The sequence below is a fragment of the Alosa sapidissima genome, chromosome 10 (genome assembly GCF_018492685.1).
Source record: "Alosa sapidissima isolate fAloSap1 chromosome 10, fAloSap1.pri, whole genome shotgun sequence".
NCBI classification, from domain to species: Eukaryota; Metazoa; Chordata; class Actinopteri; order Clupeiformes; family Clupeidae; genus Alosa; species Alosa sapidissima.
The window spans coordinates 14,072,237-14,095,577 of NC_055966.1; the positions used below are offsets into that span (position 1 = coordinate 14,072,237).

The 23,341-nt window shown below is 42.5% G+C and overlaps 1 protein-coding gene and 1 long non-coding RNA gene across 2 annotated transcripts in view; one reads left to right on the forward strand and one right to left on the reverse strand.

Annotated features, from left to right (window-relative positions):
- Nucleotides 1-23,341, forward strand: part of tsnare1 (T-SNARE Domain Containing 1) — a 142,271-nt gene that overhangs the window by 100,448 nt on the left and 18,482 nt on the right. Inside the window, exon 11 of the mRNA XM_042107860.1 lies at nt 6,873-6,983. Coding sequence (XP_041963794.1) covers nt 6,873-6,968 — 96 coding nt within the window. The 3' untranslated portion in view covers nt 6,969-6,983. The remainder of the gene's footprint in view (nt 1-6,872; nt 6,984-23,341) is intronic.
- On the reverse strand, nt 7,640-19,750 carry LOC121721162. The gene is made up of 3 exons (XR_006034756.1): nt 19,641-19,750; nt 14,369-14,372; nt 7,640-7,654 (listed from the first exon to the last, which is right to left on the reverse strand). It is a non-coding gene; the product is annotated as an uncharacterized LOC121721162 (long non-coding RNA).

Consider the following 23,341-nt stretch of genomic DNA (forward strand, 5'->3'; position numbering starts at 1 on the left):
TAACTCAGCAAAAGAGAGAGCGGCAGGCTGACGTTCTCAGTAAAACGCCCAAACTGTCCACTTTTTTCAAAAGTATCGATTGTCCTGACGAGGATCAAAATAGTAATATGTCCATGTCTAGGCCTACTACCCCTGTCCCTGACAACAACGTTACCGTTATCGGCTCCGAAACCTCCTCTGCTGCTCCTGCCGAAGTGTCGTGCTGCTGGAAGAAGAGGCATGTGAGCCGGGCTCATCAAGGGCTCTTGACGATTTAGGAGACAGATCTGACTCAGTGACGTGTTCTCCTAGTAAGCATAGGCCTGAAGAGATAGCTATATCTACTGATATTGCATGTTGGGGTAATACTAATATTATTATTAATAATAACAATAATAATATATTTTTTTAAAATGGGGGGGAGGGGGGCCTCTGGGAGGCCTCTGCCCCGGATGACCTTAACCTGGCCCTGGTTAAGCCTCTCTCTCTCTCTCTCTCTCTCTCTCTCTCTCTCTCTCTCTCTCTCTCTCCTCTCTCTCTCTCTCTCTCTCTCTCTCTCTCTCTCTCTCTCTCCTCGTCCCTCCACAGGCATAGCCAGGGAGTGAAGAGAAACAGCTTTAAACAGATTAATTGTCTTTTTTTTAATCTTATACACCTTCACGTTGTCTCTTTCTGCATCTCTCCCTCACTCAGTTCCTCCCTATTTTCTCTTTAACTCTACCTACCCCCATCTTTCCTTTGCTTTGCTTTGTTTTTTTTTATACTTTTAACTCAGCTGCATTTCTCTCCCAACACTACAGTGACCCTATTGTCAATTAAATTCCAGTCTGGCTTTTCCTGGAGACTATGCATGCGTGCTAGCCAGACACATGCCAGAAATACACTGAGTCTATAATTTGTCTCATCACTCCAAAAAAGCAAACTCTCTCTCTCTCCCTATTCTCTCTCTCTCCCTCTGTCTCTCCCATCTGTCTCTCTCTGTCTGTCTATGTCTTTCCCACCTCTCCTGTCTCATCCTCTCTCTCTCTCTCTCTCTCTCTCTCTCTCTCTCTCTCTCTCTCTCTCTCTCTCTCTCTCTCTCTCTCTCTCCCCTGCCAGAGCTGGTAAATGTGACATGACGGATGTGGCGTGTGTGAGCGCGCTGAAGGCCCAGGGGCCGCCATGAAACATGATTGTTCATTAACACGTCGGCCGCGCCGCACACTACATCAGAATCAACAGGAGGATGAATAGAGTTCAGGCCCCGTCGCCAGCATCAGACCTCAATTATCATACTTCATTTCTCTCTCTCTCTTTCTCTCTATCTCTCTCTCTCTCTCTCTCTCTCTCTCTCTATCTCTATCTCTCTCTATCTCTCTTTCCCTCTCTCCTTCTCATTCTTTTCCCCTGACTGTATATCTCTGTCTCTCTCATTCTGGCTCTATCTATATGTCTTTCTCTGTGTCTGCTCATCTCTCTCTCTCTCTCTCTCCTCTTTTTTCTTTTTCACTTTCTCCATTAAATGGCCATTATGCAGGGAGAAATGGCAACGTCAAGTGACTCCTGCGGTGGTTTCTCTCCACAACTGCTTCTGTGAATCCCTGAGGCTCAGAGTGTGGTTATGAATGTGCTGGTGTGTGTGTGAGTATATATATGTGTGTGTGTGTGTGTGTGTGTGTGTGTGTGTGTGTGTGTGTGTGTGTGTGTGTGTGTGTGTGTGTGTGAAATAGAGAATGATGAGAAACATTTTCACACTACTCTGCTCTGAGTTCACACCAGGCAGTCTGTAGCTTTTTTTCAGAAAGAGGAGCTGTGAGCCCACTGGAATGATGTGTTCACCAACTGTGTGTGTGTGTGTGTGTGTGTGTGTGTGTGTGCATGGGTACATGTGTGTTTGTGATTGCATGTGTGTATAATCCAAATTTACCTTTGCTCCCTCTACACAGAAAGAGAAAGAGATCTAAAATGGTGTTATATAATTCACACACACACACACACACACACACACACACACACACACACACACACACAAGGCTAATTTGTAGTTGGCCTTGGTATTAAAAGTAACTTATGAATACTTTGAATACTATGAATACTAGTGTATTTTGCTTTTCCAACATCCAATTTTAGATTTAAAATCTGAATAAATACAAATTAAAAAAGTGTATTGTTTAATAGAAATATTAGGTACAACACATTCAAGCACTGTTCACTTTAATCTACTATTTCTTGGTTTAAATTAGTAATTTATCTGGTGCACCACCACTGCTTGTTATGAATCATTTAAAATGATTTTAAACCAAAGTAATGGACACAAAGTACAGAATGTTTGATTCAAGTTCAGCGTGTGTTGATGCAAACTATTTGTTTCTCAGCAAATGCCACGATGAACGGTAACAAATAGGCTAGCTATGTAGGCTAAAGTCATATCGTAGGGAGTTTATTATTTCATTTTGGCAAGTAGTCGTGTAATAAGCGGGATAATGTATAGAACGCCGGTCATTACTGGGAAAATAAGTCCCTTCAGGGAAAGACCCCTCCCTTCAGGGAAAGACCCCTAAATACTTGACACCACCTTTGTGTGTGTGAATGTTAAATGGCTTGGTGCATGATGGTATGGAGTAGGTATGCATTTGTGTTTGTGTGGGTACGTGTGCGTGTGAGCATATTCAGTGAATGAATGAGTGTGTGTGTGTGTGTGTGTGTCTGTGTGTGTGTGTGTATGTGTATGTATTGCGTCTGCACAAGAGCCCGAATAGAGACTTCCGGAACCACTAGGCTTTGTGTCATGTTGCCCGCTATGGCCTGGAGCCTGTGCTTACGAGCAGCTTCTTTCTACCATCATAATCAGGCGGCTAGGGATGAATTACACACACACACACACACACACACACACACACCTCATGAGCTGGTGGCCGGGGATGCTGAATTTTATGTAAATTCACACGTAAGCCGATTACAAGTGAGCCAGCCAGTCACACGGCAAACATTATTTATTTTATGGACTTCCAGTTTCCCAAACAGATGAGATAAAGGTGGGGGAAATAATGTGACAGTAATCATCTCGACTAATATTATGGCTTCATAAGGACATTTCTCATGTCAGCCAAGGTAAATAGCTTTTCCTTGCTGCCCAGAGCCATGCAATTCTCTCATTGATTTGAGGGACGGTGGGTCCATGGGTCATTACCTTGACATGCAGGGGTTAATCTGAATTTCTATGAGCTTCTCTGAGATAACAAAAAAAAAATACATGAATGCTGCTCACGATGTGAGATTGGCCTGCGTTTGGCATTTGGATGGTACTAAATTGCTATGAAGCCTCTTTGCATGGTCTGGTCTAAAATATGAAAGGATGGGGAAAAAATCTATGAAGACCTTTTTCTGTTCTTTTTGTCAGAATCATTTTCACATCTGTAGTCAGGTCTGAGCTGCAGGTTAGCTGCGTAGGGAAACAGTACCTCATGCCGGGCCCCTCGAGGAGTCTTCCGTGGTTGGACTCACCACCGGGTCAATTATGCACGTCAAATGGGCCAAACGTGAGGGCAAATGGGCGTGTAGAACGATGCCTTGTTTGGCTGTGGCGGCTCCTGACACACTGAGTGCATCGGTCTGAAGCACACAGGCTCAGTGGTGCATGTTTGTCCTTAGCTAGCTTTGCTAATGCCATAAAAGTGCTCTTGAGAGTAGCCTGTAATGTTTTCTCGCAGTGTTTTATTTGGCTTCTGAAAAGAACTGTTGTATAGGGTCCTCCATTATCATGTAGAGCAAATTGGAAATTGTCTGTGGGCTGTGTGGCTCTGTTTACTTCAGAGGTAGAGAGATAAGAAGTCAGAGGTTTACTCTTTCACTCTAATTTTCTTTCCTGCTATTGATTTCTTAAAGGCTAATAGTGCCCTGTTACTAGGCCTATGCTATGCACACACTATTGCTACATCTTTGTGCAACATTTCTTATTGAAGTTGCACAATGATCAAGAATCCATTCTGAATCCCAAAACATACACTCCATGGCATTCATACAAAGTGAAAGAAGGGCAAGAAAAGCAAAAGGAAGTGTGAAAACCTAGGAAAGAATAGTTATTCCTAATTAAAAATGCTCAGGCATATATTTTGTTTTATATATATATATATATATATATATATATATATAAGCCTCAGTATTTCTGTGGGTATAAATGCTAGTGTCTTGGATGAAAGATTGAGGACATCTGGGGTTAGTTTGACAGCAATACTGTTGATGGTGGTTGTTGAGAGTGACTAATGTGTATTTGTATACAGTGAGCCAAATTCAAGAAGAGTGTTTAGCCTGTTTGTAAGAGAAACAATTAAATGTACTTCCAACGCCGACCCAGAGAACAACAGCAACTTCCAGCAGGTCAGAACATGTTGTCCAGAACACCTGAGGTGGAGGCCAAGTGATGATAAAGATGATGTGGTCTGCGTCAGATCAAAATGTAAAAAAAAAAAAAAAAAAAACTATATCACTAATGTTAGAGTTAGATAGAGTTAACATGCTAGCAAGGTAGCTGGTGTCTGTAAGGCTTTACAAGTTTTTTTTTTCAATATTCAGATTTTCAGAGCATTTCAGATAGCAAACATATAGCAGATATTCAGAACGCTGTATTGCTCCTTCTGTGTAACATAGTGCAGTCCTGGAATCCCAACATTAAAGCATGACATTTAAACCTGTTTTCGGCCATAATCTGGACCAACATCCCCACGCATCATCAGAGTCCTGTGCATTTTCATAGATGAATGGATTTATAAATTGCATAAGTTGCCAGACAGGAGATCCAAAATTACAGTTCTGTTTGCCATTCAAGATCATCTATCTCTATGGACAATAGTATGACTGAGGAAATAGAATCCCTTATCACTCTATGACTCTCATTCATAAGCATTTAAAGAAAGGAAAGAGAGAGGGATCCTCTCTCTCTTCACCTGTTTTTCGTAATCTCTCACTCCATCTTGTGCATCTTTTGTTGTATGCTAGTGTGTGTGTGGGGGGCAGAGAGAGAGAATACATATGCATGTTTATAGCCACTTGCTCTGCCTGATCTAGAAAATTACAATTCTTAAAACTGTGCAACAGTTCCATTGTGTAGAGCTGTAGTCTTGGTGCACCCTGCACGTTTGCCAGCTCTCAGTGAATAGGACCAGAAACTAGGGAGACACGCATTGAGAACCAGTACCAAGAGACTGGTAGCGAGAGAGGGGGGGGGGGGGGGGCTCGGGTGAGAGAGTGAAAGTCTATGAAGGCGCAGTTTAGGAGAAAATGTAAGAAAGAAGCTGAGGAGTCTGTGGTGACCAGCTGCAAGAGAGGAGATAGCAGAGAGAGCCTTTTAATTCTCAATCCCCACAGAGCCTTTGAAAATTACCAATCTTCTTATCACACATGCTGGGCTGCTTATGCAAATTGTTGTGGAGTGGAACGTTTAAACGGAAAATTACTCGACAGCATTTTTTACCCCTCTCCTCTTCTCGCTCTTTCTCTCACTGCTGTGCTCTCTCTCTATCTCTCTCTCTCTCTCTCTCTCTCTCCTCTCTCTCTCTCTCTCTCTCTCTCTCTCTCTCTCTCTCTCTCTCTCTCTCTCTCTCTCTACATACACACATACACACTCTATCTATCTGTCTCTCTCTCTCACTCTCTGTCTCTCTCTCTCTACATACACACATACACACACACTGTCTCTCTTGCTCTCTCTCTATCTCTCTCTTTCTCACATGCACACACACACTCTTTCCACAGAGAAAGCCTGTTTCGAGTCCCAGATAAGGAGATGAATTGCTCCCTGCGCTTTGAAGCGAGGCAGGATTTAAAGGCTGCAGCCCGGCTCTGCTCTGCTGCTGATGCCCCCCCCCCCCCCCGCTCTCTCTTTTTCCCTCCCTCTCTTTCTCTCTCTCTCTCTCTTTCCCTCCCTCTCTCTTTCCCTCACTCACTCACTCACTCGTGCCTTTGTAGCAGCAAAACGGGCTGGAAGGGGAAAGAACTAAAAGCGGAAGAAAAGCATTTCAAAACAACATAGATTCTGTGCTCTCTGGCGTGCCCCAAGCATCCCCAGCGCCCACGGCGACAGGCTATGGAAATAAATATTTACAAACATATGCAGCTGCCGAGAACTCCGTTCTATTTGTTCCCATTTATTTTACCGATGTTGAACTTTATTCTTCCTCATTTCTTTCACAGTATTTTTCCAGTATATTTATTTCAAACTAAGATAAGCAAGCCATTGGATTGGACGATGGGGCATGGCAGAGTGAAACAAGGCTGTTTGAATATTTTAGGCAATCTCTAACAGTGGACAGGACACAGAAAGAAATTAGCTTGGACAGAGAGAGAGGAGAGAGCAAATACAGAAGAACATAAAGGTGGAAAGGTGGAAGAACAAGGAAAAATGAAATGAAATTAAATGAACGGGTGTGTGTTATTGATCTTTGGAATTCTCTCATCCCCTTCCATTGACACTTGACTCAGACCCCATCCATACCCGACTTTGAATGGGAATATGGAACTCAACTCCATATAGGCTGGTTTACTGTGCTATATAAATAAATGTTATTATTATTATTATTATTATACTGTAGGCTGGTCTACTGTGTCTTTAAGAACATTACTATTTCATTATTTGTACAGATCATATTTTCTTAGAGTATCTTATAATGTCGAGGTCATATCAATGTGTCAATACCTTCACATTATGTCAGGCTGACAGAAAAAAAAATCATTAGATTAAATTGAACCCATGATATACAATTTATACTAGTCTATACACACTATGACATTGTATGACCTTTCCCTTTGTTATAGGTGATTCTAAAAGCTTCTCTCAAGAGTGATTGATGTATTTAATTGGCATGTCTAATATGTGTGTGTGTGTGTCTGTGTGTGTGCATGTGCATGTGTGTCCACAGAGGCAACTGAGGAAGAGGAAATGCTACCTGCTGTTAGCCGGAGCTCTGTTGTTAACCCTCCTCGTCATTATCATTGCAATCACAGCAAGAAAATGAGAACTGGCCAGCAAGGTATCTAAACACACACCACACACACACACACACACTCACCACCTACACCACACACACCACATGCGGGCCTCACCCTGTTATGCTTTGTGACTAACTGTTTGTCCATGGATGCTGAAATGATTATGCTGCGTGCTCACTGTCCATTCTGCTGAGAAACAGGCCGCTGTTTCAAGATAGCTGCCATGCCAAGAATAGCATTGCTACTGTTGCTTTTCATTAAGTATAGAGAGACAATAGTCATGGTCAGGAATGGATTTGAGAGGATTTTTTTTCAGCTGTTGGGTGGGGGGATAATGGGCCTCAATTTGATCTTTGATGTTTGCTCTCTTGGGGCCTTTTTAGCTCCTCCGACTGTAACTCTTCCATTGCAAAAAAGAGCAGGAGTATAATGTTTCCTCATCATCATGTGAAGTGTGTGGTCATCTCTGTGATGGATTACACCCCCCTCCTACACACACACACACACACACACACACACACACACACACACACACACACACACACACACACACACACACATACACATACATACACACACACACACTCTCACACGCCAGACGCACACACACACACACACACACACACACACACACACACACACATACACACACACACACACACACTCTCACACACGCCAGACGCGCACACACACACACACACACACTTTACTTCTTTACTTGTATCCAGTCATGTGATTCTGTTGACAATAACAAAGCAGCAGCACAGCACACAACACCTCCTCCAAATGTGTTGACTTCCTATAAAGGATGAAATTGAGCAGTATTTAGTCAGTTGTTTTGCTTTTACTTTTGTAAATCCATCAATCCTGAGACCCCTAGTGACCAGCCTATGTACGTGGCCCAGACTTATATAAAAATATTAGCACATATGAGAACATATTGGCATTTGTAACCAAGACTACAAATCTGCTGTACAAGACACTGATATTTCACCAGCTTTGTTAAATAGGCTTCCTATAGACATGGATCAAAACAACAGCCTACTTCCAGTATGAAAACATTCGTATTGCTCTCATCAGTGATAGCAATATCAGGTCTGATGGCATTTGTGTCACAACACACACACACACACGCACGCACGCACATGTGTATGTGTGTGTGTCTGTGTGTATGTGTATGTGTGTGTGTATGTGTATGTGTGTGTGGTGTGTGTGTGTGTGTGTGTGTGTGTGTGTGTGTGTGTGTGTATGTGTGTGTGTGTGTGTATGAGTATGTCTGAGTGTGTGCGTATGTCTGAGTGTGTGTGTATCTCTGAGTGTGTGTGCGTGTGTGTGTGTGTGTGTGTGTGTGTGTGTGTGTGTGTGTGTGTGTATCTCTGAGTGTGTGTGTGTGTGTGTGTGTTTTAAGTTAAGGGCTATCTGCAGGACTTTCATCTGCACACCCTTCCTCCTCCTCCTCCTCCTCCTCCTCTTCTGTAGAGGCTACACCTCTCTTCCTCAGTGTCCATTTTTATTCAATTTATTTATCTTTGCACTTCTGTGAACCACATGAACCACTGTGAACTACTACTGTATACTTTTATTTCTCCCACTCGTTCTCTCTCTCTCTCTCTCTTTCCCTCTGTCTTTTCCCCTCTATCTCTCTCTCTCTTTCCCTCTGTCTTTTCCCCTCTATCTCTCTCCTGTCTTGCATATAATTGCCGAGCGCTGGGGAGCAAGTGAAAGGCGATACCATCTTTAATTAACTGGCTCCTTGCTGCTGATAGTTTAAATGAAGTGAAACAGAGAGTAGAAGTTCTCTGAACTTTGCTTTAGTGACTCTGTGATCATATCACAGGCTACTAGTGTTGGGGCACCTGTCAGTCAAAGTGGCATCCCGTGGCACCATGACCACAGGTCTTCCACACTACAGATATGTGTTTGATTTTACTGTCCATCAGTTGACCCACAAAGGCAACAATTTCAGGGGCATCACATCGCTCCCTTTACTCCAATGACACTTTTTTTGTTCCTGAATGCCTGCCGCATTCATAGAATGTTCTAGGCTGTGTAACTTCAGCCACTTACTTACTTACCATATTGCTGCTGCTTAAACTGAAACAACTATTGCTAAAGGTGCAAAGTAAACATATATATCTAAATAACTATTTTAAAATATATTATGATTATCTGCATAATGTGCATTATGTCTCATTATGTTTGTAGCAAATGCATGCAAATAACAACAAATGCTATTATCATTCCATAATCCAAAATTTTCATTTAAGCACCATCATGTACTGATAGCTATGTACGTGCGCACACCAATTGCAATACATAGATGCAGTGCAGAGGGAAGGGCAAGGTGTGAGTTAAGGCCCAGTGGTTACAGCTTGGATTATGGATTAAGAGATTCCATTCCATTCCTGTTAATATCAATCTAATAATAATATTCAACTGCCAAATACTACAGGAGCTAGTTAAAAACCTAAACATATTTACTGAGGCACGTGCCCTAGTAAAAGGGGTCTAGCGATGGCCGTGATCAATATTAACAACAGTTCCAAAGGATAGTCCATAATGGGCTCGTACGAGACTCAGTGTGTTCCTGCTTTGATGAAAAAGGCTATTGCATCTGGCTATTGCTCAATGCATGTGTGGCTCTCTTGTCCATTTTAGACAGAGGTGATTTCTTTAAGACTGCTAGGAAAGCTCAGCTTCCCCTAACATATCAAAAAGTTAATGGTCAAATTTGTACTATTGTGTTGACTGAAAATGTGTTAGAACACATTCATCTCGAAGACGAGTTCGTTCAGAATCAGCTAAATATAGTCCAGTCCGGGCTTCTGCTTGATGATTGGAGGGTCTGTTGAAAGACTAGGGTGGCCATCCTTTCGTCCGGACAGTCCAGTTCTTGAGCCCTCTGACCGGACAGAGAGAGATTTGGCATGAGTGGCCATCTGTCCACATTTCATGAGCCGATAGGCTACTCCTCATTTCATGGCTTCTGTACTCAACACTGTGTGTTGACTCCTTTCCACAAGCATACATGCAAAACACACACACACACACACACACACACACACACACACACACACACACACACACACACACACACACACACACACACACAGTGGCACTTGTTGCTCTTGTCTGCAGCATGTTAGCGCACACAGCACGTCGTCAGTTTTCTCACCCAGGTTGATACACCAGGGTCATGGATTATCGCTCTGCAGGGTTCCATCGCAAAATCATACTTGCAGATGAGGTGTGATATCAGTGAAGAAGCCTTTGGCGTGTGTGTCTGATTATGTGCATGTATGTGTTTGTGTGTGTCTATGTGTGTATGTGTGTGTGTTTGTGTGTGTGTGTGTGTTTGGAGGAGGAGGATAGGCGCGCAGTAGGTGGGTGGCAAGGGAGAGTGGCAGCCGGCTTAAGCAGAACTTTCTGGAAAACTTCCACGCAAGAAGTAGACTTAAGCCTCCGAGAGTCTGCCAGTCTCCGCTCAGAGAAGCAGCTCCAGACGCGTGCGAGGAAAAACCAGGAAGAGGGAGAGAGAGGGAGAGAAAACATCAGTGGTTTTAGCAGAAAAGAAGGGCTTAGCCTGAGCGAAAACACCACCAAGTGCTCTTCTGCTGATGGGTGATTGTTTTGTTTGGCTGTCCAGCAACACACAGCTCTATAAGGGGAGAGAGAGAGAGAAAGAGAAAGAGAGAGAGAGAGAGAGAGAGAGAGAGACTTGTGTCAGAAAGTGAAGAAAAAAACAATAAAAAATGATGAGGGATACAGGTAGAGCATGAAAAGACTACAGAGAATATGCTAATCTCAAATATAATAAGAGGCAGATGGAAAGAGGAAGAGAGTGATTGACTGAACTATGTTGGGGGAGAGGAAGGTATATGGTGGTGTTGGGGGAGAGGAAGGTATATGGTGGTGTTGGGGGGGGGGGGGGGGGGGGGTATATGGTGGTGGTGGGGGAGAGGAAGGTATATGGTGGTGTTGGGGGAGAGGAAGGTATATGGTGGTGTTGGGGGAGAGGAAGGTATATGGTGGTGGTGGGGGAGAGGAAGGTATATGGTGGTGGTGGGGGAGGGGGTATATGGTGAGGAAGGGAAAGGTGGAGGGAGTGGTGAATGCAGACTTCCATACATCAGTTTAATGAGAGTGACTGACAGAAAGAGCTGGAGCTCTGCTTTGCCTCTCAGATCAATATGCAGGCCCGTTATGGACCACTAAATAATGTCATAACTGCCATCTGACACTAATTTCACAGAATGATGTTACCTGAGCCACCCCCACATCTTGTTTACAGAGTAATTTTAGCAGAAGATTATTTTTTTAATTATATCAATGTGTGTGTGTGTGTGTGTGTGTGTGTTTGTGTGTGTGTGCACTCTTAAAATGAATGTGTTGAAAACAACATAACTTGCGTTGTTTTAACACATCTATGGGGACAACACATTCGTTTTAAGTGTGTATGTGTGTGTGTGTGTCTGTGTATGCTACCAACACTGTGTAGTGTGCGAAGCTGTTGAGGAAGAAAACCTTTTAACTTTCTAAGTTGAACTAACACAACCAACACAATGATCCACAACCAGTGTTAGTCATAATAGAACCTAAACGTATCAAAGATCAACCAGAACCTGTAACAGCAGCTGAGTGTTGCAGTCACAAGCTGAGAACCGGTCAGAGCCAGAGTTGAATGCACAGGACTCATGGATTTCTTTAGCGACTGATGGGGGAAGTGCTGTTCTAATGTGAAGTATGCATACACATTAAAGATGAGGTCAGGGATGTTACGCAACTTCAAGCCCACATCATCTCCTCACGACCGCTAGCTGCCCATTCCGTGATTGCACTATACACAAAAAAATATGTCTCTGTAGGCAGCATGGTGAAAGTGCTGTTCTGATGTGCAGTATGCATACTTATTAAGGAACATGGGGAAAGTGCTATTCTGATGAAGCAGTATTCCAAGTTTTGCCTTTATGTACCATGTTAAAAGCTTTTACGTTTGTTTCAGTAGTAAGTAGTAGAAGAAAAGTAGAGGAAAGCACCAGTACTATTCCCCAGATTAGAGTGACATTGAGATGGTTATTTTTTCACTAAGTGAATTTGATTTTCATCCATTCAATTTAGGTTTTGTCTGTGGACTGTGTAGGTGTGTGTCTGTGTGTAGGAATTTAGTAAACATTCTCTGAGGAGTTTGTTTCTCTCCTTCTCTACCTCTCCCTTTCTCTCTCTCTCACTCTCTCTCCGGTGCTGTGTTTATGGCGGTGTGTCTGTCTAGTTGATCTCCTCCTCTGAGAGGCCTCAATTAGATTGGGATGATGAATGCAGGGCATTAGTGTCGCTGAGGAGAGAAGTGGAATGACTGAGGGCGATAAAGGCTGATTACTCTTCGCCAGGTTTGCACGCAGGCAGCAGGTGTCCACGGGCACAAAGACCCACGTCAGTGGAACTTGCTATTTTACGCACAGATACATCAGCCATGCAAAGTGGCCCAATTCCGTCAGTACCCAAGCCTGCTTCGAAAGGCTGAGCTTCATAATGATGTAGTGTCCGTTGTAATATTTTGGCTTAATTATATAAATATGTTTATAATGGAAACAAATGATGGTTTAAAGCAAGTCCTTCAATTTGCTACTTAATTTCAAACATAAGCATGAAGCATATACATTGCTTAAAAGAGAGAAAGAAGCCATCAGAAATGAGTGCTTCTGAACAAGCTCACTTTTGGTTGATGAAATTCAAGGAACACTTTTTGAAAAGGTAAAAACAAAAATCATAAAACTAAGGCAGTGAAAAGCAATGATTGCTGATTGAGCTTTTTAGAGAAGTATGAAAAGAGGTCAGATTTATGTAGGTATACGTAATTATGTTTTTATTGTGGCACTGACTTATACAACATATGCCATGTTTCAAATGGAAAATTAAGGCATCACATAAAATAGAGAATATATCAAATCTGTCACGGTTGCAGGGGAGAGCTGGACCCAAAAACAGGGCAAGTCGAGACGAGGGAAGCTTGAAGCGAACAGGAATCTTTAATCGAACTTAGCAAGCCACAATACGAACAACATAACATCAATGACAGGCGGGGGACTGAGGGGAGACAGAGGGTTTAAATACCCAGGGGTTAACCGGGCACAGGTGAACAAGGAACGGTGGAAACCATAATTAAACTAACAAACTAACGAGGATCAGATGAGGGGCGGAGAACATGGAACAGAAACACAAACAAAGAAGCACATGGCACAAGACACAGGAAGTAAACAAAGCAAACAGGAAGACACAAGAGGAGCAGACATGATGGGAAAAACACTAGACAAGGGAAACAAGACAGGAACAGATCCTTACAAAATCACTTTCATACTGTATCTCTTAATGATAGTTATGTTTGTACTTGTCATTAAAAAAGTCATGCAAAAATCCATGTAACACTTTGTTTTAAAGGTACAGTACAGTCTGTATCCCTTGCATATGGTTGTTGCCATTGAAATTACACTCAGTTCAAGCCACTTTGTTGTTGTTTTTGGAGGGTTTGGGTTGGAGGGTTTCAGAAAGGAGTGTACACAGAAAGTGGACTTTGAGGAGCAATCTGATGAATTAGTTTCATTTAGATTAGAATCATCTTTAATAGTGCAATAGTTACCGGTAGTAGCAAACAAACCTGTCACTAAGTATTTAATAGATAATCAACAAACAAGTATATTTGTCAGCTACTCACGAAGCATCCATTACCTCACGCCATATCCATTGATTAGCAAATGGTCCATTTAAACCAAAGCTCACTCTTTCGCTCCTCTCCTCTCTTCCCTCTCTCTCATAGGCTACACACACACATACTGTACAGCTCTACACACACATGCACCCATATACACACATATGGCGCTACACACATGTGGTGTCAAATCCAAATTAAATAATACAACATCAAAAGAAGTCCACACACATACAGCCCTACACACACATACAGCCATACACATATTGCCATACACACACATACAGCCATACACACACATACTGCCATACACGCACATACAGTCATACACACACATACTGCCATACACACACATACGGCGCTACACACACATACAGCCATACACACACATACAGCCATACACACATACTGCCATACACACACATATAGCCATACACACACATACTGCCATACACACACATACTGCCATACACACACATACAGCCATACAGACACATACTGCCATACACACACATACAGCCATACACACACATACAGCCATACACACACATACTGCCATACACACACATAGAGCCATACACACACATACAGCCATACACACATACAGCCATACACACACATATAGCCATACACACACATACAGCCATACACACACATACTGCCATACACACACATAGAGCCATACACACACATACAGCCATACACACACATACAGCCATACACACACCTCTGGGCCCCTGCAGGCACTGAGCCAAGATGCCTTTGCATCGCCAAATAGCACTGCCCCCGCCTGCTCTCTCTCTCTCTCTCTCTCTCTCTCTCGCACTGCCTGCTGCCTGAGTCTTATCAGCGGGCAGACTGTGGCATGTGGATTATCGGCCCCCTCCACCAGTGGTCAGAGCCCCATTCAGATGCCTTAAACTCCACCTGCGCCCAGACCAAAGACCCCCAGGCCTTTCACCCCCCTTACCCCCTGTCTGCTCCAAAACACTCTTTTTCACATATTCTCTTACTTCTGATGTGGCCCTATACACGAGGAAAACACCAACAACAAACAAACAACAACAAAATAAATAAGTTTGGGGCCCAGTTTATCTTTCTGTTTTTTTACTGAGGATATGAAAAAAAAAGCATGAAACTTTTTTTTCTGCTGTTCTCTGCCGAACATTTGTTCTGCTCGCGAAACTTCTTTCTTCTCAGACGCAGTCGGGTAGAACAGCTGTGTTTTTTATCGCCTCCTGAGGCAATTATGAAGGGGGGGGGGGGGGTGCGTGTGGGCCCTGCCGCCTGTGCCCAGCGACAGCAACGAGGGCCAGGGGCCTTATCCTGCACCAGACCTGCCCAAGCGAGGCAGGATGTGACAGCTTCATTTAAACATACACTCATTACCAGTGCTGCAGAGGTGTGGCCAGCCCCTCAGTGCAACCTGACAAACGACAGTGAACGAAGAGTACAGAGGATGGAGAGAGAGAGAGAGACAGAGAGAGAGAGAGAGAGAGAGAGAGAGAGAATAGTAGGGGAGAGAACGGCAATAAAGGAGATTGTTGACGTTGCTGATGCTCATGCACTTGGTGTAGAGTTATTGTGGGTTGTTTGTTTTCTGCTTATTGGATCTGTTTTTAAGACTATACTGTCCTTGTCACACTAAGTGCTCTGGAGTTACTATGCTGCTTTACCCTGGAATTAAAGTGATTAAGGTGATTTGGGAATTGAGTGAATCTGTGGGTCAACCAATAAAAAAAATTCATGCAAAATTATGCAAAGAGTAGAAACACTTTATCACCCACAGCTTTGGAGTGCTCATAAGATATCACTGATGACTACAGTATGGATGTTGGCCTTTGCTGTCTTTTGTGTGCTAGCAGCTCTTGCTGTTAGCACACGCTGAGATGATTGAGGTTATGTAAGCATGGGTGGGGGATCAAGGCAGGTCAGAGTAAAACTGGCTTGCTAAGCAGTTTGAATCATGTACATTAATTCAGAATTGCCACAGAGGCAGAGATAATATGCTCTGATTCAGGGGTCTAGCCAGAGGTTAGAGTGGAAGACCGTGGTTCAGAGAAGCTCGGGTGAGATCGGTCGTGTCATTCTCTCTCTCTCTCTCTCTCTCTCTCTCTCTCTCTCTCTCTCTCTCTCTGAGTGTGATAGATGGAGCCAGACAGAGCCGTGTTTAGGAAAAGATGGCGTGTCTGTGGAGCAACGTTCCTGGTTTTAATATGAAGGTATATTTGGTGCAAAAGTGGCGAGCTATATATATAACTATAAAACTATAAATCGTGCGTCCTTCATTGATAAGGAAACAAGCTGAGGTTACTTACTTTATGAGCAGGCAATGGTAGTCTGAGCGCGATCCAGGATCCAGATCCGGCCGCCTTGTTTTCTCGATCGATTTGCTCGACGTATACACATACAAATATTTTTACCCCAATTATATCACCTAGCGAGGTGCAAAAGTATCCGTCACTCATAGAAGCAGATTCGAGCACTTGTATCAATTGACTTGTAGTCGTGCAAGAAAACCAAAGCGATCTGTAGAATTTTATTAATGAGAAATTATTTCACAGATGCACAACTTCGGATGCATTAGTTCACATTTGGGTTTACAAATGCACAAATGTTGTGCATGTTCTCAGATTATGAAACACGGATGTGCAAATGTGTTTCGCACCAACTGCGCTGCAACGATTGGAGCAAAAGTGTCGAGTGCATGACTCTTGAAAGTTATGACTCACAGGATAGGATTTGTGTACCGGTAACAAGGATTTGTGAACCCCTATTTTGTGTTAACAACTTTACTGTTACACATTTATGACTTTAGTGTGCGCATGCAAAACCTGCAGTTAAATGTGCTCGCCACTTTTGCACCAAATATACCTTCATATTTTAAGAGCATGTGTGAAGAAATGACTCGGAAAGGAGTGTTGCCTTGTATGAAGCTCAGGATTTTTTGTTCTTCTTCATCTTTAAAGCCAAATGGGGTTCCCCGGGGTTTTGGCAGCTTGTTGTGAACATGACAACACAAGGTGCTGATCAGACAGCCATGTTACATTTAAGTGATATATTCAGTTCTCTTTTCTCGGTCCTTGGAGAGCAGAGTGGATTTGTGAGTAATGTTAACATGTACTGTATTCATAGTGTTTTGAATTTCTGTGTGATGGGTGAACAACAGACAGCGTACTGTATGAGTGCAAACCAGGATATTTGACTGGGACTATTCACATATGCTCCAAGAAGACATTCAGCTTAATGTTACCCTTAAGTCAGAATGTTTTTAGTTTTTTTAAAGGGTATGGAGGTTGTGGGGGAGATGGGGTGTCAGAATGTGTGTTTTCCCCTCCACTTCCACTTTGAATTCTTCACAGGGATGAAGCCATACTTCTGACACCTTTTTTTCCACTGATAAATATTAAAGCATTAATGCACAAGCAACATTTTATATTTAGCAGGCAAAGCTGATTTAGTTCCAGTGAAACAGTACAGACAGGCTCCTCCAAAAAGAGGCTTATTCAAATGATTTTAAAAGCCAACTTGACAACACCGCGCTGCAATCCTGTGATGATGAGGCATTGCGGGGATGAGAGTAGAAAATCGAAAAAAGAAGGAGGAAAACACACACACACACACACACACACACACACACACGCACGCACGCGAGCGAGCACACAGCAGACGACTGACTTTGGAAAGCTTTTGACAAAAGGCTCTTTCAAAGAAGACTTAGTTGTGTAGTTCAAGTGCACCAAAGTGTTGATGTCTCTCTGCAACTGTTAGAAATGAACGATATTCGGAACAAAACAGCAGACATTTTGTCTTTACTTGAGTCTCAGTATTACAGAACTAGTGCTGGCACTGTCTTCATTAAGGCCACTACAAAACCGCACCGATGACAGCAATGATCCGAGCGCCACCACTGACATTGACACACGAGTGATGCTTTAATAAGGCCGCAAGCGCAGGCAGGACACTCGGTAGGGTGATCCCACAGGTACAGTAGGACCGGCTGAACTCACCCATCATCCACGCGGTCATGTTCTTCCCATGCTTTGGACCTGCCACTGTGTGGACAGGACCTCAACTTCAGTGCTCCATCAAGGTGTGTGTGTGTGTGTGTGTTTGGGGTGAGGTGGGGTGGGGGGGGGGGGGGTTCTTCAGACCTAGTGCAGTTAATCCACATCTGTGAGCTTGGGTGACAATAAGCTCTCTGTCTGAAGCGGAATCCTCTTAGGTGAGGCTTTGTGGGTAAACTCGTCTCATGCAAATTCTAAACTCCATTAGGTTTGAGGAACTAGTCAGAGCCATTGAGATTAATGACAGGGGGACTATGTGATTTAATAGGGTTATTTCAGTGCTTCCGGGCGAAAATAAACAACAAACTTAATGCAAGACATTAGTCACTTTCTCTCTCTCACCCTTATTCTCTCTCTCTCTCTTTCTCCCTCTTTCTGTCTGAAAAGTTTCTCTGCTTAAGAAAGAGCTGGAATGAATGTTAGTTCACAAACAATTTGGACTTGACCAATGAAGTATCTAGGGGTCAGTTACTTCCATGTTTTAAAATGAATAGTTTTTCTCATTCGCAAATGTTAATGTTTCCCCTCGCATAATTATAAGACCCTTACGCATTCAGTTTTTTGTTCTTCTATAGAGTAACTAAATTGAACTCACCTGTAAGCTTGTGAACAAAAGGACCAGAACAGCCCCACTGTGCCTTCATATTCTCTTTCCGCTTTTGTCGGAAATAATTGTAGTAAATTAGAGGATATGGATTTGGAGACTCTATTAAAGATAAATGTTGAGGGGGGAAAAACGTGCTGTGCATTTTTTTTCCTATTATGGAGCAAGAAATGAAAATCCTTTATTTATCTTTTTTCTGGTGCCGTCAGCTTTCCCCAGAAGTTTGCTGCCAGGGATTATGGCTCCTTCAAGGGAGAGTGGCAGATTGTGTGTGTGTGTGTGTGTGTGTGTGTGTTGAGATGGGGGGGCACAGGAGGAGGCGTTCCTACAGAGGGGTTCTCAGTGGGATGCCTTGAAACACAGAGGAGGAACTACACAAGTATAGTGATACCTTATAAGGTGATACTGTATACCCCGACCAAAGTATTGTGCTGTATGTTCTGGTAAAAATGTTAACATTGACAATTCTGTCCACTTATTTCTCTGTGTGAGTTTTAGAGGGACATACACAAGCATACACTCAAACACACATACACACACACACACACACACACACACACACAGAGAGACAATGGTGGGTCCTGTTAGTGGAGAAGATGGATGCTGCTCAGGCTGCTGTAATGTCAGTTTAAGCCCCCAGAGGGGAAATGTGTTAAATCCGGCACATTAAGAAGACCAATCAGCTGTAGGTAATCTCAGCCCTTACTGGAGACTGCTGGCAGTGCACCCCAGGAGCCACACAAACATGTGTGCGTGTGCCTGTATGCGCGGGTGTGCATGTGCGTGTTTCGGTGTTGTGGTTATAAATGTGCTGGTGTGTGTGTGTGTGTGTGTGTGTGTGTGTGTGTACTAGTTCATCACATATTTGCGCTGTACCTCAGTGACTCATCGCCATCACCATTAGATTTTGCACTGATGAAATCACCTGTAATTATTTTTCCCTTTCAAATCAGTCAGGTAAACATATTAGTCCAATTGCAGGTGCAGGAGACATATTAAGACCATCATTTTACTTCAAGGAATCAAGACCATAATTTCACTTCAAATGTTGTGATCCTGATAGGTGCAGTTAAAATGTGATTTCAATCAGTGTATCGTTTTATTGACAGTGTCACCAGCATGACGAGTTGCTATTTGGCAGGCAATGATGAATAACCACTCACATCAATCAATCAATCAATCAGTTTATGGTTTATAGTGCAGTATCGCAATACAACATAGTCTCGGTACACTTTACACATTAAAAATCAGTTTAGTTTATAGGCAGTATCACCATACAACACAGTGTCATCATAGTGCTCATTAGCTTAGATCAGTGGAGAACTACTACAGAAAATGTTGGGGAGAAAACTCAAGAGGGAAACAAATTAACGTTAGACAGAGTTTCTCGTCAGATTCAGAATCAGATTTCCGCTGGAGCTTCAAGCGGTTTTGTATGCAGCCATAAAACACTGTAAGGACTGTAAGAAGTACTCTTCGAGACACTGTACAATGTACTGTAATTTCTGTTACAGCGATAGTTTAGATACCCTTATGGGGTGGGTGACACATACTGTACATGTAAAAGCCCGAAAATAGGGTACGGGTGGAAATAAAAAAGACAAGATGTTATTGGGTTTAATAGACAAGTTATGGACTTAGAAGCTAGTAAAAGCCTCAGGGGAAATGATTTCAAATTGTGAAAAGGTGCAAGTGGTATGAATCACTGTGCCTTCATCTTTCAATATCATACTTCAACGTCTTAAGAAGAGAGGAGATCATCAATTATATCTCTAATTAAGGTCATCTTGTGAAAACATTCATAAAGTAATCAGAAGTAAATGAAGAGTAGATGTATTTTGAATGAGTTTTAAAATATATTGGATTGTTTTTAAAATCAAATTAGAGAAATATGCTGTTCTAGCAGCTGAGAGAGCACATTTGTAATTCTAAAAACTCTCAGCCCAGGTAAGGCAATCAGTCTCCTGTTTTGTCATGCGCCACTTGCGCTCAAGTTTTCTACTTTTCTACTGTTTGAGCGTGTGTGTGTCATCTGAAAACTAGGGTACTGATTTTGTAGGGGTGCATTTACATATTATAAGAAAAACAAGAGTCAAACACTTGAACCATGGCACTATTTAGATTCTCTGTCAGATTATCAAGGGAAACAGCATTTGCAATACAAGAGTTAAGTATATTAGGTAAATACTCCATTATAGACGTAGCATTGCTATTAATGTAGACATACTGTAAGTATGGGCACCAGGGACACAACACTTATCTGCACTTATACAGAGAGAGACATAGAACAGGGTACAGAAGTGATCTAAAACAGGAACAGGTATAACCGATGTGTGTGAGTGTTTGTATGTGTGTGTGTGTGTGTGTATGTGCGTTTTTGACAGGTCAACTCTTATTTCCTCTGATGTTACAGTCACAGTGGCAAAAAGTTCTCCCTGTGGCCAGTCCAACTCTGGACTCTGCCTGGCCCGTTGAGGTTGGGTTGTGATTGACATGTGCCAACAGTGCTTCACAGTGCTTCAGGTTTTCTTATTTATAAGAAAAAGATTTTTGTCTCTTAGGTCTAGCTTTGTCAAAAAGGTCCTTTCCATTCTTGCCATGTGCTTTGATGAATGCTTCATTAAGAACATCACAGGGATACCCTCTTTCCAACAATTTGTTAAGAAGCTTATGTGCCTCTACCTGAAAGTCATCATCCCTTGCACATATACGTCGTAGCCTTAAGAACTGACTAAATGGTAAACCTTTTTAGAGGGAAATGGGATGATGACTAGTATAGTGTAAGAGACTGTTTTTGTCAGTAGGTTTAGTGTAAAGTGTGGTGTACATATGTCCCTCTTTCAGAATTACCTTCATATCGAGGAAACTCACTTGGTGATAGTCATACTCTAGACTAAATTCAATTGACTCCATGCAAGTATTGAGATGTTGAAGGAAGGTTTGAAGATCACTGCTTGAACCCCTCCAGATCAAAAATACATCGTCAATATATCTTTTCCAAAACACAATAGATGGTGAACAAGGATTGTCGTTATAGACATATTGGAATAAAAAAAACAAAAAAAAAACATAAAAAGGTTTGCACAATCTGGGGCAAAACTTGCACCCATTGCTGTGCCGTACGTTTGCAGAAAAAAGTTTTTACCATGAAGAATATAGTTTTTAGTTAGTACAATTTCAGACATATTGACCAGGAAATCTGATGGTGGGACATGATCAGATCTGGAGTCTAGAAAGAACTTAAGTGCATTCAGGCCAGAGGGGTGAGGGATGTTTGTGTACAAACTAACCACATCCATGGTGGCGAGAATGAGCTCACCACTAGTCAAAGTCAAGTCACTCAGTTGTGTAATGAAGTCTCCTGTGTCCTTGAGATAAGATGGAATTTTTTCCACTAGTGGCCTTATGTGATAGTCAACAAAGTTAGATAATGGTTCGGTTAAGGAACCAATACTAGCAATGATTGGACAACATTTTGGGTAATCATCAAAACTTTTGTGAACTTTGGGTAAACCATAAATCACTGGTTTGATGGGAAAATCATTGGTAAGGTATTTATATTCAGTCTGATTTATATGACCCACTGACAGAGCTTGCTTTAAGAAAACTTCAATTTCGTGTTGGATCACATTGCAATTTTTTGTAGAATTTACAGTCAGACAGCTGTCTATTATTAATGTTAGTGTCCATCAGTACTATCCCTCCCCCTTTATCAGCCGGCTTTACAGTAATATTGGGGTCATTTAATACTCATTAAATAGAAATGATGTAAAATGCGTAGTATTGCATGAGTATTTTGACTCTCTATATTCCTCTGTCCATGTGTGCATGTGATTAGTGATGAGCCGCTCTTCCTCTACTGTTTGGTGTCCAGAGTCTAAACGGAGGTTAAAAGCTCTGTAGTGCCCCCATCCATTTTCAAGCACTCTGCACAGCTTTGTTGTTTGGTGTGTGTGTTGTGGCATGTGTGTGTGTGTGTGTGTGTGCGTGTGCGTGTGCTTGTGTGTGTGTGTGTGTGTGTGTGTGTGCAATGGAACATGGTAACTGATTTGAAGAAAGCTGTTTTCCTTTCCTGTGGCTTTGCTCAGAAGCGTTTACCTCTTTGATGTGGAGGTAAACGTCAAGGACACCCCACCCCACCCCGCCACACACACACACAGACACACAGACACACACACATATACACACACACACGAAGCAGCATGTCAGCTAATCCCTGCCAACTCAAAAGCAGGTGTGCCTGCCTGCACTCCCATCTTCTCCACCTCCCCCTTTTTATCACTTCATTTCATCCGTATTTCCTCGTTGTAGATCTCTCTCTCTTTTCCTTCTTCTCCACCTCCCCCTTTTTATCACTTCATTTCATCCTTATTTCCTCGTTGTAGATCTCTCTCTCTCTTTTCCTTCTTCTCCACCTCCCCCTTTTTATCACTTCATTTCATCCTTATTTCCTCGTTGTAGATCTCTCTCTCTCTCTTTTCCTTCTTCTCCAGCTCTGTCTCTCTTTCCCCTCCTTCCTTTCTCCCACTGTCAGCCAAGAGGGAGCCCCTCCGCAGGGCAGGCTGCATCTGACGGAACAAGATTGTTTTGTCAGCCTGCGTCGACATCATTTTCAGTTATGTCCCCCTGTCACACTCCATGCTTCTCCCATTGCTATCCTACTGACATGCCTTCACGTCGCCCTCTCTCTCTCTCTCTCTCTCTCTCTCTCTCTCTCTCTCTCTCTCTCTCTCTCAAATCAAATCAAATCAAATGGTGCTTTATTGGCATGAATGAGTAAAGTCACTGTTGCCAAAGCTACAAGTATAACATGTTAATAATCAACTTTACATAAGTATTGGTATAGAGATAAAATGAAAGGAAAGTAAAAAAAATATATACAATAATAATAATAATAATAATGAAAGGATAAATGGTAAATGGTATTAAAAGGACAGTAATAGCTTCAGCAATAGTGCAATACTGTAGAAAAAAATAGAAATACAAAAATATATTATTGTAAACACATTATATGCCTACACTTGC